This window comes from Diceros bicornis, chromosome 7, assembly GCF_020826845.1.
Source record: "Diceros bicornis minor isolate mBicDic1 chromosome 7, mDicBic1.mat.cur, whole genome shotgun sequence".
Lineage (NCBI taxonomy): Eukaryota > Metazoa > Chordata > Mammalia > Perissodactyla > Rhinocerotidae > Diceros > Diceros bicornis.
The window spans coordinates 56,998,717-57,015,624 of NC_080746.1; the positions used below are offsets into that span (position 1 = coordinate 56,998,717).

Genomic DNA, 16,908 nt, shown 5'->3' on the forward strand with positions numbered 1-16,908 from the left:
ATGTCATAATTGCATATCCTTCTAGTTGCTGTATGTGGGACGCGGCCTCAGCATGGTTGGACAAGCAGTGTGTCAGTGCGCGCCTGGGATCCGAACCAGGGCCGCCAGCAGCGGAGCGCGCGCACTTTACCGCTAAGCCACGGGGCCGGCCCAAGGCAGTGATCTTTTACCCCACTCCCCATGGAAGCAGGAGACAGCGCTCCAATTCCTCCCCTCCCCCCAGTGATGTTGACCAGAACAAGGCGGTGGGCAGTAGCACTCTACTTCTTCCAACTCCCTCCCCTGCTGTCAGTCAGCAGGGAACTGAGCTTACAAGCCCACTTGGAGGCAAGAAGGTGGTGCAAGTCGCAGTGGTGCAAGTCGGTGCCCCACTTTCACCAGGAAGGGGTCAGTGGTGCCAAGAGGGAAGCTGAGCTTCTACCTCACCTGTTTGCAAAGAGGTAGTGTGAGCCAGTGCTCCACTTGTGCCAGAGTAGTGTTAAAGGAGCCCAGCAGGAAGCTGAGCATACACATCTGAGGGCCCCCTGTACCATGGGAACTGCCTGCTAAAAAAGATCAAAAAGACCCAGAGTGTTATAATGTCCAAAATGTCCAAAGATTTTATAATTTTTGAAACCCTTTATTACCTGTTATATGAATATATGCTATGGTCTCTGACCTTAGAAGCACACAGCATAAAAAGGCAGAGATATAGTCATGGACATAAAGAGTTACAATACAGTGGCAAATGTGTGCTAACACAGGACTGTACAGAGTAGAAAGGCAGTCCGATCCTATGGTGCTACAGGCAGGGCTAGCATTTGTTTTATTACGACTCATTTACTGATTCTATTATAGGTGCCCAGTAAATACTTGCAGATTGAGGAATAAGAGTACCTGACTGAAGGTCACTTAGCAAATTAGTGATCTTTGGCTTGCTCCCATTCTTCTCAAGGTGAGATGACTTCAGATATACAAACCTTGACAAAAACTCTACAGCATAACTCAACATAACATACAGGTGATGGATGACCCATGCAAGTAACCACATGCCTCAACTCCTACTGAAATTTCACTTTGAAAGCCTTTTTCAGAAAAAGATGAGTTTATGAAAATGCCACAAATTGAAAAAGTAGCCAATTTAAGGCCTGTTTGAGAAAATATGATTAGAGACAACTCAGGAGGGACCTAATCACAGTGTAAGCTTCCAAATATATAAAATTTAAAATAAAAACTAAATCCAATTTATATAGGTGACTATAGTTTTTGGGAAAATAAAATGTAATCCTCGCAATTATATATCCACTGGATAAAGGCCACTGTAGTGGTTTTTAAAATAGCCTTCCCCTCAAAATAGACCTAAGGAGGCAACTTTTTTTTTTTTGGTGAGGAAGATTAGCCCTGAGCTAACTTCTGTTGCCAATCCTCCTCTTTTTGCTGAGGAAGACTGGCCCTGGGCTAACATCTGTGCCCATCTTTCTCTACTTTATATGTGGGATGCCTGCCACAGCATGGCTTGATAAGCGGTGCATAGGTCTGCACTTGGAATCTGAACCTGCAAAACCAGGGCTGCCGAAGCAGAGCGCACGAACTTAAGCGGAGTGCACGAACTTAACCACTATGCCACCGGGCAGGCCCCAGGAGGCAACATGTTTTGCTGCTATTTTATGTTTCTTATTTACGACATATTTTGCAATTGTAAAGTATCTTGAATTTGGAAAATCCCTTTTGCACTCTATCTCCATAATACATTCAGCATAAATCTAGATAGAAAAGGATCTTAGATCTTTTAAGAATCCTAAGGAATCACCAATAGCAATATTAGGAAGGGCCTTCAGCTCTTATTAAGCAATCAAAGATCTGTTTATGTCTTTATCAGAAAGTTCCAACTGCTATTTAAAAATGTTATTGAAAAAAAAATTAAAATGCTATTGAGTTCAATGGAAGTGATGCAAGCTTTTTAAAAAAATAGTTCTGAAAAGTATGTACTCAAGGCAGGATGCTGCAGCTGTGGCTAGGGAGCTGTGAATAGTATTAACTGTGTACAAATTTCAAGTAACACTCAGCAAAGAGCTGCCATCTAGAAAGTTTTCTTTTTCTATAAAAGTAGAGTAGAAAATTATCACCCTCTCTCTAATAAAACGTCACTCAAAATATAGTGGCATCTAGTGTGGGTCTCTTCACTCTTAGATGACAAGAATATAAGAAAGAGGAGCCCTACAGGAGCAGGAACTTATCAGGAATTACTTTAGAAAGAAGCTAGGAAGGGCCGACCCGGTGGCGTAGTGGTTAAGTTTGTGCACTCTGCTTCAGCAGCCCGGGGTTCACAGGTTTGGATCCTGGGCGCAGAACTACACACCACTCATCAAGGTGTGGTGGAGTCCCACATACAAAATAGAGGAAGACTGGCAACAGATGTTAGCTCAGGGCCAATCTTTCTCACCAAAAAAAAAGAAGCTAGGAAAGTAGCAGGAATGTCTTGGTAAGAGAAGCAGCCATAGCTAAGACTAAGAAGCCACAAAGACTTTAGATATCCAATCAAACAGATACAAGTCCTCATCATATAAACCAAGACGAAAAAGCATTTGCCTTCAAAAAAAGATTCAGCTGAGTCACATATAAACATCTAGCCAAAAGTCTGAGAAAAAAGAATAACATTATATGAAACTATGACTGAACTAAGTATTAGTAAGAAATAGAACAAATTTCACATTTCCAGGCATGTTTTTAACAATTTTACTCTGTTAAAATTATCTAGTTTTACTATTATATTAAGCTGATTTAATGTTGCTAGGAAGCAATGTACATATACGTGTACATGGGAAAAGTAATGGCTGTGACTCAGATCTCAGAAAAAAATGAGCACCTACCTTTACTTGGAGGCAGCACAGCCTATTTCAAAGAAAGTATACAAGAGCTTGAAAATAACAGCCCAAGTGCTGAAAATGCAACCTGGTTTCTTAAACTTATTCTACAAATGTAAGCATCTTTCCTTCTCTGGTGAGCCAAAAACTCAACCAATCAACTGAAATGGTGTTTCATTTAGTCTAAATGTTTTCAGATTATGAAAGATTTGGTGCTTATTACAAAGAATTAGGATTATGAATATATACCTCCAAATTCACCAACCTTAATTAGATTGGGCAATTAAAAAGCTTCAAACTGATTAAGGTATACTTTAAAGCTACTTAGTAAACTCATATTATAAACACAAAACTACTTTATCTTTTCACTGGAAAGATTCAGAAACATACACAAATCTTACCTCTGCTTGCTAAGTAAAAAACACACTAATCCTTTCATTATATATGAAATATGTACCCAAAAGTATTAGGGAAGACCAACTACATATAAAATAAGGTCATATTTGTTTCCACTCCAAAATGTCTACTCTATTAGAAATAACAATTTCTGCTTTTCACATCTGACAAGCATGTTAAAACATCACAAGGTTCACCTTTCCTGGCATGAATTAAAATTTAGTTTTATATTTTATATGAACAATAATATTTACTGTGCACTTATCATATACCAGAGATTATGCCAAATCCTTCATATGCACCATCTCATTTAATATTACTATCCCCATTTTACACATGAGGAAATTAACGCTCAATAAAGTTAAACAACTTTCCAAGGTCACACAGGTTGTAAGTGGAAGAATTAAGATCTAAACCAAGATTTGTGTGCCTCCAAATCCCATGCTTAACCACTCTACTATACTGCCTCCCTTATTATCATGTTTTCATATACTAGAAGCAGTGATCAAGCCAGGGACTTAATTAAGCCAACAAAAGGTTATCCTTTACAATAGATCTTTGTACAGAGCTTTATTAGTGTCTTAGTGTACTTTATTAATGTCCTAACGGCTCTTAGCAATAAGCATTAGACTATGTCCAGTCCAGTCTTCCTGGTGTTTTCTTTTATATCTTGCTTGCCAAGACTTACCCTAGGGAATAAAAGACCATGTTCGCTTTCAACACTCACTATCTTCTGCTTCTCTTATTTAGTCACCACTTGTGAAACCACTAAAGATCACAAATACAGGTAATAATTCTTTATTCTGTTTTTATGTGGTTCATGGCTTTCGCTAAGAAAATGCTTCAAAATCTCATTTCTAAAGATTTCGTAAAAAAGGAGCCACACAAAGCAACTTGGAAGTCATTTGGCTGGAGACAGTGACACAAATGCTGCTAAGCTATTGGAGATTAATCTTGATTTGTGCTTTGTACTGTAGAAGAATGAGCAACCCCAGACCTGGGGCTACTTTACAGAACTAACTGGAGAGGAGCATTCAAGATCTGACAGACATCAGCCTAGATGTCACTTCATGACATTTCTCCTACAGTTTATCATTTCTGTTCAATATAATAAAAATCCCCCTTTCAAGAAAAAAAGTTAGGGGGCCGGCCCGGTGGTGCAAGAGGTTAAGTGCGTGCGCTGCGCTATGGAGGCCCGAGGGTTCATAGGTTCGGATCCCGGGCCTGCACCAACGTACCACTTGTCAGGCCATGCTGTGGCGGCGTCCCATATAAAGTAGAGGAAGATGGGTAGGGATATTAGCCCAGGGCCAATCTTCCTCAGCAAAAAAGAGGAGGATTGGCAACAGATGTTAGCTCAGGGCTAATCTTCCTCACAAAAAAAAAAAAAAAAAGAGAAAAGAAAGAAAAGAAAAAAAGTTAGGATTGTCACACTCTGGAGAAGCCTCTACCCCTACCCCAGGACTTTCTCACAAGGCCAAAAGAACGGAACAACTAGATGAACAAAAGCTTAAATCAGATTAACAAACATTCTGTAATTCACTCTAAGCTAAGTGACACACATGTTCTTAGGAAAACTGAAGAATGTTGGGAGATTTAGGATTCCTGTGGAGGACACACTCAATATCTGCAGTAATCCAAAGGTGTTCCTAAACTGATTGTGCACTGATGTTGAATATGCATCTTGTTAAGTCCAACGTGCACAGTCATGCCTTGTTCCACTGGAAAGTTTCCCCGGGCCTCACACACTCAGAGGGATGGCCAGATCTGAGGTGAATCCCTCAGTGTTTCTCCAGACTCCTTCGGCTCCTGGACTCCCCATCTGTGCAGGACGCTTTGACACCTTAGACCTGTCAGTTCTTCAGGCTCACTGTGAGGAAGGCTGCAAATTTCTATTCCCTCTCAGTGCACCCACATACTTACAGTTTTAGAAGTAAACTATTCATTGGCTAAGGTTAACACGTGTGTTTGCTGGATGATCTCTATATAATACAACAAATCAGTATAAAGAAATACTAAAACTTAAAACTCAATCTCTATATGCAAGTTATTTATAATATAGTCAGGTACACAAGGCAAAACAGTGGATTAAATATTATAACTATAGAGCAATAATTCCCAAATAAGTGGTATAGAAGATATGTATTAGGGTTCCAAAAGAGGGATCAAGGTAAGGAATTATTTGGGAATGTTATTACATTTTCAAAAATATCCAAACTTGTAAAATAAGAATAACATATTTGTCATCTTTTTAACATTCCAATTAAGGATAAAACATCTCTAAACTACATATTTTTTCCAACCAACAAACCAATCAGTTACAAAGGAAAGATGTTCTCACTGTGTCTCTACAATCTGATATCAACTGGTTACATGGCAAATCCATTTTTAAAATCTGAACTGTGATTTCAAACCACGGGAATCAACAGTCAGTACTAAGCTCTATCTTTGATGTCTGGTGATGCAGCCATTTGCCACCGAGCTTTTATTATCACCTCGGCCAAAGGACGAATAATGAGAAAATGTGGGCACACTTCTCTCTCTTTTTTTCCCCAACACACAGATGATTTCCTGGGGAGGATTTTTTCCTCTATCAATTGCGGAAGACAACTTCTGTGTAACACAGTTGGTTTTAGACAGCAATAACAAGACTGAGTAACAAAGGAATTTCTAATCCTTGGAGAAATAGCAGCTCATTTAAATGGCCAGTTGGATGAATTATTTGTGTTTTTGTGGATAACTGGCTTCTGTTTCTATCTTTTTGGTGATTTGTCTCTGGGGATCATTAGAGAAGTCTTTTGGAGAAATCACCCCTTACCTCCTTTGTGACCTTTGAAGGTCACCACGCAGCTAGCATCTTCAGCTGACCAGATCTTCAGTTGGGCATCCATACCCCCACTCAGAACCACAAGGCCTGATGGGAAAAACCTGCAACAATTCACATCAAACACATGTCCTTCCAATACTCTCTGGAAAAACAAAAGAAAATTCCATGCTAGTTCTCTTGTGCATCCCTTGATGTTCTCTTACTCCCATATCCTTGGTCCCTTAAATGAAATATCTACATGCTATACCCACATGCTGGGTTTTAAAACTAAAGAGGTCCAAAGGCTCTTGTTAGCTCATTTGTCTACCAGGTAGTGTTGTAAGAGCTGTTGGTTCCCTTTCCCAGGCTTTGGCTACAAATGGTGCGGATTTGACCTCCATGGCTCTCAGAGTCATCCCTAAGTCTAGTTCTACATATAAGGAGCTGAGGAGGCTTGAGGGCTTTAAATCACCTCTTCTTAAAATCCTCTGTACAGACTGCGGGGCTCAGCCATATAATCAGTGTAACAACCTAGCTACTCTGTCTTAGAAACTGCTCACCGAAGGCAATTCACACAGAGACCACCCACTTAGACATTCACTGGCCTGGCTCCTCCACTGTTCCAGCCCCAATTTGTTCTGGCAAATCACCAAGCTTGAGGATGGTTCTCAGATCAACAAATGAGAGATCAAAGATCAACTGAAGTGCAGTGGTCCTACATTTTTAGAATGGGCCTCTCTTCTTTTCACGACCCAGTCTAAAGTTTCTCAGACCTCCCTTCAAGTATAAGACCTAAAAGAGTATCCAAAGTCTTTACTCTGAGCTCTCCATTGGAAGCTTGCCAGATCTTCATGCTCCCATCAGTACTAGAAGATACACCAAGGCCTCCTCCACTAGAAATGTCCAGGCATGTTACCTGTTCAAAAGACAAAAAAACCAGTGTTACAAATAATGAAATGCTCTTCTTCCCTTGAAATATGTTATAACCGCCCCCCATTTCACACTCCTATAAGACTTCTTCAAGTCTATCCTTCCCAACACAAAGGACACGTGTTTCACGTGAAGGTTGAATTATCATCACCAATCTCTCAATAAAGCTAGAGCCAACACCTTTTATTTCTCGAAACAAAAAGATATTCTTGTACTCATCTATAGTCTCCAGCCTCAGCTAAAAAGTTTTCCCTATCCCTATATCATTTCCACAGTTTCCATCTTTTGCTACATTATTTTAAAATTAAGACACCTCTCCTAATTCTTACGAACCCACTTACACAAAAAACAGTCTTCCAAGGTGCACCAGAAGGATTGAGGGAAAAGCAAAGCTGCTTCCAATTTACTACTTCACATTCCCTCTGAAAAATCCTAAGAAAGAGTGTGCGTGTGTGTGTGTGTATTTCAGAATAAGTAACAGAGAATTCTCAGGTTCTCTTATGCAGTTTCTTAATTTTTTTTTTTTTGTGAGGAAGATCAGCCCTGAACTAAAATCCATGCTAATCCTCCTCTTTTTGCTGAGGAAGACCGGCTCTGAGCTAACATCTATTGCCAATCCTCCTCCTTTTCTTTTCCCCCAAAGCCCCAGTAAATAGTTGTATGTCATAGTTGCACATCCTTCTAGTTGCTGTATGTGGGACGCCGCCTCAGCATGGCCGGAGAAGCGGTGTGTCGGTGCGCGCCCGGGATCTAAACCCGGGCCGCCAGTAGCGGAGCGCGCGCACTTAACCACTAAGCCATGGGGCTGGCCCTATGCAGTTTCAATATTAGCAATCACTTCATGCATAAGCCATAATCAGAATGCCAAGTCTCTTTTATACGCATGCATACATAATACCTTTTTTATTAAAAAACACCCAGTTGCAAATATTCCAGAAATCTAAGACTGAAATATATAATCCCAGACATATTCCAGCAACAATGATTCCCATATGACCTAAATTATTAACGAAAAAGCAGGGATTTTGGCTTTAATTATCAACCTTCCATTTTACTTTGTTCTATGCCAATTAAGCCATAATGAATAGGGTTGGCAAGAACTAAAGGGATAAATGGGTCAACTCCAACACTTTCTAAGACTTTTTCTTCTTTATCTTGGTTCCTAAGAATAAAAGACTGTTAATTGTAGATCCTTTAATTTTAAGGATTATGACAATTAACATTTATATCATGTTTTATCATTCATAAAATATTTTCAAATACAATATATCATTTGAGCCTCATAATAATCTCATTCTGTTCCTAGCTTCCCATTGCTGGGTACTGGGGACACAGAGGTAAATTTGACATAGGCTTGCCTTCACATTCTAGTGTAGGAGACATCTCTCTCAGATCTTTCTTTCTTCAAGACTACTACCACCACCCTAATCCTGGGCCTTAAATCTGACTACTGGTACTGTCAATTAACTTCTTTCAACTCCATATCTGGCTTCTCAACTACATGATGAGCTCTGTAAGTGTTAGAAGTATGTCCAGCACTTTCTTACACAAACCACAGGCTATGTACATAGCAACTACTCAACAAATACCAAATGATAGCAGTTTGGGAACAAGGATGAAGTACCTCACCAATACTCAGTAGGAAAGTAAAGCCATCTGGCCTGTATCAACAAGACCAACTACTGTCCCCATTCACAAGGCTCCAGAAACAAGACATATTTAAACACTTTCCTACTTACTCTGAAATCAATTTTATCCCTAAATCTACATAGTTCAACCTTTTTCCTGACTCAGGTGGCATCTATCCAACTGTTGGCTAGGCATCTACTTTTGGCTTTATAGTGGACACTTCAAACTTAACATGTACAAAACAGAACACTTACGTCCCACTACTCCATACCAACACTCCTGCTTGTCCCCCAATCAGTAAATGGCACCACAATCTATCCAATTCTCAGGCCACGATTTTTGGAATCATCCCAACTCCTTATTTTCTCTCACATCTCACATCCAAGTCACTAGCAAATCCTGTCTGGTCCCACATCCCTAGAATATAAGCTCTACACCACAGCTTTATTCATCGTTACAGCCCCAGTGCCCAGAATAGTACCAGGAATATAGCAGGTGATTAATAAATTGATGAACCACCTAATAATGAGCTCAAATAAGAGAGAGGGAGAATAAGAAATAGAAAAGGTGCACAAGCAATGATTTTTTAAAAAATGACCCACTTCTCAAAAGGTAAGTGGTTTTCCTAACTCCCCCATGGAGTTCATTACTTCCTCCCCCAGTAGTCTTGAGCACTAGGTTCATATATTGTAGCTATTGTCAACCTGGGGCAAATTTGCTCCTGAGGGGACATCTGGGGATGTCTGGAAACATTTTTAGTTGTCACAACTAGGGGTGGTGTCCCATTGGCAACTTGTAGGTAGAGGTCAAGGATGCTGCTAAATATCCTGCAGTGCATAGAACAGCCCCCAACAACAAAGAATTATCCAGCTCACAATGTCAATAGTGCCAAGGTTGAGAAACTCTGATATATTGTATAGTATCCTCTCAGTTAATATACTGTCCCTGGAGGGGACAGGGATATTGTGTTATTTATCTGTGTTACATATCTTTGGGGTCCTAGTTCCTAGACCTAAAAAGTAATTAAGTCAGAACTATCCATTTCTTCCAAAGTGATAGAACACTGAAGAGTAGATTATAGGTCACAGCAGCTGTCTCCTTCCTCCAAACTTTTACTAAAGAAAAAGAGGAAAGGGAACTAACATTTATTGAATAGTTATTACGTGCCAGATACGTAACAGACACTACTCTCATATAATCCCCTTAAAAATCTATATGATGGGTATTATTCCTATTTTTCAGATGAGGAATCTGAGGATTGAGAGGTGATTAAGTGATTTCCCCAATGTGACATAGCAGAGTCAGGATATACACCTAGGTCAGAGTCTAAAGCTAAAGATGTACTCCTTAGTCACAGCAAAAGAACAGAGAGATCAACAGAACAATCCTAAATATCAGATAAAGATGACAATTCAAGTCAATGAGATAAAGGATGGATTACTTCATAGTGCTGTGAAATGCTAATCATTTCAAAAAGAACTGTTATATCCCTACTTCGAAATAAATAACAAACTAAAGTTTGAAATGTAAAAAATAAAATATAAAAATTCAAAGAAAATATTGTATGTATAATTTTATTTAACAAACATTTATACCGTGCTTATTATGTTCCAGACTCAAGTCTTTCTTTTTTTTTTTTCTTGTGAGAAAGCTCAGCCCTGAGCTAATACTCATGCTAATCCTCCTCCTTTTGCTGAGGAAGACCAGCTCTGAGCTAACATCTATTGCCAATCCTCCTCGTTTTTTTCCTCAAAGCCCCAGTGTCACAGCTGCACATCCTTCTAGTTGCTGTATGTGGGATGCGGTCTCAGCATGGCCGGAGAAGCCGTGCGTCGGTGTGCGCCTGGGCTCCGAACCCGGGCCGCCAGTAGCGGAGCGCGTGCACTTAACCACTAAGCCATGGGGCCGGCCCCCAGACTCAATTCTAACTGCTTGAATCTTTGTAACAACCCTAAGAGATAAATATTAATTTTACAGATAAGGAACCTGCAGCACAGGGAGGTTAAGGACCTGGGCTAAAGTCACAGTCAGTAAATGGCAGAACCAAAATTTGAATCCAAGGAATCAAATCCAATGAATCTGTCTCTAGAGTCTGTGCTGTTACCCATTATGCTGTACAATTAAAAGTGAATATATATAAAATCATACACTACCCTAAGCAGGACCCCAAAGACAATTACCATAAAGGAATAAATTTATAGGTTTTATTATCTAGAGATATTAAATATCTGTGTATCAAAAGATACCATAAACAAATTTAACAGTAAATAATAAGCTAGCAAAAACTATCTGCAAAATGTAGGGCAAAGGGTCAATACCCTTAATATAAGAGCTCCTACCAATAAAGAAAAAAATCCACACTTAGAAAAACGGGCAGGGCCAGCCCAGTGGCGTGGTAGGTAAATTCACGCACTTCACTTCTGCGGCCCAAGGTTCATGGGTTTGGATCTTGGGCACAGACCTACGTACCACTCACCAAGCCATGCTGTGGCGGCGTCCCACATACAAAAAATACAGGAAGATGGGCACAGATGTTAGCTCAGGGTTAATCTTCCTCAGCAAAAAGAGGAAGATTGGCAACAGATGTTAGCTCAGGGCCAATCTTCCTCACCAAAAAAAAAAAAAATCATCATTAAAAAAAGAAAAATGGGCAAATGACATGAAGAGTGGCCAATAAATATATGAAAAAGTAGTCAATCCATGATTAATCAAAGGAATCTAAATTAAAATAACAAAGAAATACCATTTCTCAAATTGGTAAAACTAAAAAAATTGTAATACCCACTATTAACAGAGTATGTCAAATCACACTGGTAGAAAAGCAATACAGTAAAAGCCCTCTTAGTCAACGGATAGGGCTCAGTGGTAAGTCAATTAATCAAAATATTCAGTTAAAGTAGGAAATGATAAAAAAGGATACATAAATACCTACATTTTATTTTAACTCAAATAAATAAATGTACATTAAAATTCACTGATTTTTTCATTAGTCCACTGACTACTACAAGGAAGCTTCACCTTGACTTTCTGGTAATAAACTATAACCAAAAGGCACAATTTACAACTTCCAGTTTCTTTAAAGCAAGGCAAATCTTTTCTTTTCTTTTTTTTTTTTTAATTTTATTTATTTTTTTTCCCCCAAAGCCCCAGTAGATAGTTGTATGTCATAGCTGCACTTCCTTCTAGTTGCTGTATGCAGGACGCAGCCTCAGCATGGCTGGAGAAGCAGTGCGTCGGTGCGCGCCCAGGATCCAAACCCGGGCCACCAGCAGGGGAGCATGCGCACTTAACTGCTAAGCCACGGGCCGGCCCAGGAAGGCAAATCTTTACACAAACTTAAAAAGCAATCTAAGAGCAAAAATTCACCTAGTGTTTTTTTAATTTTTTTCCCTAACATTTTGCATTTATCTTGCCTACACATACTATAACAGCAGTTGTTTTAAAAACTCATCTTTACCAAGTCTTTACAAAGCAATCAACTTAGTTTTCAAAGACATAATCACTCTCTGCCTTTTCACACTCATCTTTCATTGGTTTAACATATTTAATTAATTAACATAATTTCAAAAATAACGTAACTGGCATTGTAACTGACCCTTGGTAAGCATTCAACTTAACCAGTAGTATAAGAAGTATGCAGAGCTCAGGGAGGAGGTTACAAGCTGCAAACACGCTGTGGGCAACAGTCAGTATGCTTTACAGAGGAAATGGAGAGCAACAGTTGACTCAATAAATCAGTTAAGTGAAGGTCAGTTAGAACGTACCAGAAGGCTTATAATTTGCATTATCTGTGACTCAGCAATTCTCCTTTTACAAATGTATTCTAATTTCTTTCTATTTTTGTGAGCAAAGGGTTAGTTATACGTATATCATCAAAATATGAAATCATGAAATCAGAAATACCTGAATGTCTAGTAATAGAAGATTGGGGAAATTAATGATAGCAAAGTCATACAGTGGAATACCATGCAGCTCTTAAAAGAACACACAGAAAGATGACATAAAATGATTTATATAATATATTATTAAGGAATAAAAAGCAAGTTATAAAACAGCACATACTGTAAAAACCTATTTGGGTAATATATATATATTTTTTGTAAAATATTTAAAAAAAAAGATTGGGAGGTTCAAGTAAAATAATGATAGATACGATAACGATAATGATAAAGCTCAGCACAGTGCTGGCACATAGTAGGCAATCAATAAATGTTAGCTATTACCACTATGATTATTACTAATAAAGGCTGCATAACAAAAGTCCACAACAGTTATCTTTAGGTTGTAGAAGTATGAGTGATTTTCACTTTCTTTTATATTTCCTAAATTTTCATCACTGAACACATATTTGTTTTGCAATAAGGGTAAAAAACAGCTATTTTTAAAAAGGTACCATACAATAAGAAGTGGAAGGCTTTAATATAATCAGTTTATCCACCTATTTCTCACTTCAGCTTACAAAAAGATCATGGTAGTACAAAGGGCTTTATCACAAAGACCTTTGAAAATTATTCCTCAATATGATGTACTTGGAATTTTGGGAAAATGTCCTGTCCTATAGGTAAAAAGGAACAGAAATACAAGTAGCGGCAAATGATGCAAACATCAGCTACTATCATCCTTATCCAAAAGCTGGTAAGTAGCTCTGCTAAAACATATACAAGGAAATTTCATATAATTCCTTTCTCTAAGATTACTAGTGAGTGTATACATATTCTATGCAGACCCAAATACCAATTTTGCCAAACCTATCACACTTCATCAGCCATGTTACCTTGCAATGCAAAGTAAATGAAAGACACATTAATTATGAAAACTATTTATAGCACTAGAAAAGCAGATAAAATGAAAAATTAACATGCTATTACATTTTCTCAAAATACTTACACTCTTCGCATGAATTCTGGGAAAAGTAGTGAATGGTGCCAAAAACTTCGAAGATGCATTTTCCTTTGGACATGAAATATGAAGGCTTTTCTAAACAGAAAGGGAAAGAAGAAATGCATCAGTAAAGCTACTCCAATGGAATCAAAGCCTCTTAAAGAAAACATTAGGATGACAGGAAATTCTCTTCTTTTAAGTGTACCTTCTCTAATCCTCCTTCCCCAGCCCACAAAACTATCACTCCCCAGAGATCAGCAGTCCATTTATTGTAGAGGGCTGCAATACAATTTGGTATCACTGAGATGCCATTATCTTTTTCTGTTGAAGTAAACTGTACCACAGAAGACAGACCAACAATAAGATACAATTGACAAGCATGAGAGCATTAATTTTTAGAAGAAAATCTAATACTAGTACTCTCAATTAGCAGCGGGGCAAGGAACAGGATCAATAGAAGAGTTCATAAAGAGATGTGAGAAAACAGCACCAGCCACCAAGCCTACGGCCTAAAAGACTAGTCTAAAAGTAAACTTGCTGCCTATAAGACTTTCAGAAAAAAGGTTACACTACTAACATCTACAGTTACCAGAGAAAACTGGTAAAGTAAATTATGGTACAGTCACACAATGCATAGGCCCTGGTCAGGCTTGTGGGGCCCATTCCACTTAGGACTTAAACTGACTGTACATGTTTGTAGACTGGTCATTGTCACAGAGCTGTATTATGATTCCCCATGTGTTTTGTCTAGTCATTATCACATATCTTTCAGCTATCGTAGCAAGATAACACTGTGACATAGTAGGAAATTATACATGGAACCAGACGTTAGATTCAGGCCATATGACTTACTACAGGCAATCTTTGTAACCATTTAAGGTAAGTATGTTGATGTTTCAAGGTAGCATGTGTAGATGTATAAAAGGCTAGATAAACTATTCTTCAAGGATTCTTGCAAAATGACAGACCCTTACTCTAACCAGCAGAATATGAACACCACCACCTAAGTATATATTATCTCCTATAGAGAGCTGAGGAGCTGCACTCACTAAACAGCCCTTAATCTGTTATTTCTTCTGAAGTAGCTCTTCAAAGTTTCTGGAAATTCTGCTGGACAATGAAAATGTCTTCAATAATCAAGATTTTCTGAGGCTCTTTATAAGGCTAATCTATGTACAATAAGCACAGGTTCTCATAGTTCGTTAGACAGAATAGTTTCAAAGTTATAGTATTTGCATCCCTGAAAATCAATATGCTCTTATTATAGGTCTTCTACTCCTTTAATTTTTTTTTTTTTATTTATTTTTCCCCCCAAAGCCCCAGTAGATAGTTGTACATCATAGTTGCACATCCTTCTAGTTGCTGTATGTGGGACGCAGCCTCAGCATGCCGGAGAAACGGTGCGTCGGTGCGCGCCCGGGATCCGAACCCGGGCCGCCAGCAGCGGAGCGCACGCACTCAACCACTAAGCCACGGGGCTGGCCCTCTTCTGCTCCTTTAAAAAGACAATCAGAATATCTATACAAACAGTACCTTCTTTGCCAGCATATCCATGCCTGGCTGCCTACAAGCCTTTCATTAAACGCGTTTTTGCTTCTAAACGCATGACAAAGCCCATATAGCTGTAAGATAGCTGACCTGGATTTGGAATTGCCTCCTGTACTCGAAACTAAAGCATCAGCTAAACTCTCCTGGCTAAATATTCATACTAGCAAGGATACAAAGAGCTCTGAGAGCTTAGTGTTCAGGTCTCTGTAAGAATTGAGTTTGCTCTCAGAAGACCTAATTTCTTTCGGCTAATCACAGGAAAGATTTCAAGAATCAGTGGTTTTCTTCTCCTTATCAATCCTGCAAACCAATCTTTAAAACATAAACGGATTATGGAGGAAGATAAATGTGAAACTACCTTCCAATGTCAGCCCTAGAGAACGGTGCTGTTAATGAAAATATTTTAAAGAAAAGCTGCAGGAGATATCAAAACAGACAAAATTCGGGGGAGGAGGGAAGTGTGAGTATTCCAAACTAATATAAAATTCAAAGTCAAATTTTTTATTCTCCAGGGTTAGGTATTTAAGCATAATGACAGAACTACTGTTTAACAGAACAATGTAGTAACATTAAATAGCAAAGTGACTCATGGCAGTTAGGAAATGAACGCTCAATCAACCATAAGCACTTACTGTCTGACCCAGCAGATACACAGCAGAAATTAGCAATGATGCTGGAAGAGATAAGGATTGTATCAGGGCCTGAGTATGAAAGGAAGAAAGGAAGTCAGCACCCAGGCTGTGGATTGATACTGGCAAAACACCTGTGAAAAGGACCGGCCCTATGGCATAGCGGTTAAGTGTGCCCGCTCTGCTGCTGGCAGCCTGGGTTCCGATACCGGGCACACACCGAGGCACTGCTTGTCAGGCCATGCTGTGGTGGCCTCCCATATAAAGTGGAGGAAGATGGGCATGGATGTTAGCCCAGGGCCAGTCTTGCTCAGCAAAAAGAGAGGGATTGGCATGGATGTTAGCTCAGGGCTGATCTTCCTCACAAAAAAAAAAAAAAAAAAAAACACCTGGGAAAAATGTAGGTTTGCAAAGTGGTGTTATACTTAAAGTTATTAGAACTGGGTTTCAATTCTGGCATACAGTCTAACTAGCTTTGATTATTAGGGTTAATTATCCTCTCTCAGTCTGTTTGCTTATCTGCAAAATGAAAATTTAAAAATGCCAATCCCACAGGATGTCATGATAAACAACAATAACTCAATTTCATAATATTTTACAGTTTTATTCATATGTAGTTTCACTCCCTACTAACCAGCCTATGAGGTAGAATATTTTTTTGTGTGTGTGAGGAAGATCAGCCCTGAGCTAACATCCATGCCAATCCTCCTCTTTATTTTGCTGAAAAAGACCGACTCTGCGCTAACACCTATTGCCAATCCTCCTCCTTTTTTTCCCTTTTTCTCCCCAAGGCCCCAGTAGATAGTTGTATGTCATAGTTGCACACCATTCTAGTTGCTGTATGTGGGATGCCGTCTCAGCATGGCCGGACAAGTGGTGCGTCGGTGCGCGCCCAGGATCTGAACCTGGGCCGCCAGTAGCGGAGCACGTGCACCTAACCGCTAAGCCACAGGGCCGGCCCCTATGAGGTAGAATACTATCTCTGTTTTATAGATGAGGAAACTGAGGCTCAGAGAACTTATTTATTTATCCAAAATCATATTGCTAGTAGGTGTCAGTTAACTAAGACTTGGATTCAGATCTTCTGACACTTTCTACGATATCACAGCTGTTCATGAAAAATATATGTCAAATACATAATAACGTGTAACCTATTACCTGCACAGAGGGTAATGAATGAAAATTTGCTAAAAATCTTATTATTCTCTATTCTTATCAGTATACCCCCAATATTTTACAACTAAAA

General features: G+C 39.1%; 1 protein-coding gene across 4 annotated transcripts in view; it reads right to left on the reverse strand.

The window, feature by feature from the left end:
• The window catches only part of PAAF1 (proteasomal ATPase associated factor 1), a 44,346-nt gene that overhangs the window by 20,529 nt on the left and 6,909 nt on the right, over positions 1-16,908 (reverse strand). For all 4 annotated transcript variants that reach the window (XR_009220801.1, XM_058545619.1, XM_058545621.1 and 1 more), the window contains exons 4-6: positions 13,492-13,581; positions 6,863-6,961; positions 6,058-6,208 (exon numbers count right to left, since the gene is read on the reverse strand). Coding sequence is in view for 3 of the 4 variants with exons in the window: in XM_058545619.1 (XP_058401602.1) it covers positions 6,058-6,208; positions 6,863-6,961; positions 13,492-13,581 (340 nt within the window). In the remaining variant the exon portion in view is untranslated. The remainder of the gene's footprint in view (positions 1-6,057; positions 6,209-6,862; positions 6,962-13,491; positions 13,582-16,908) is intronic.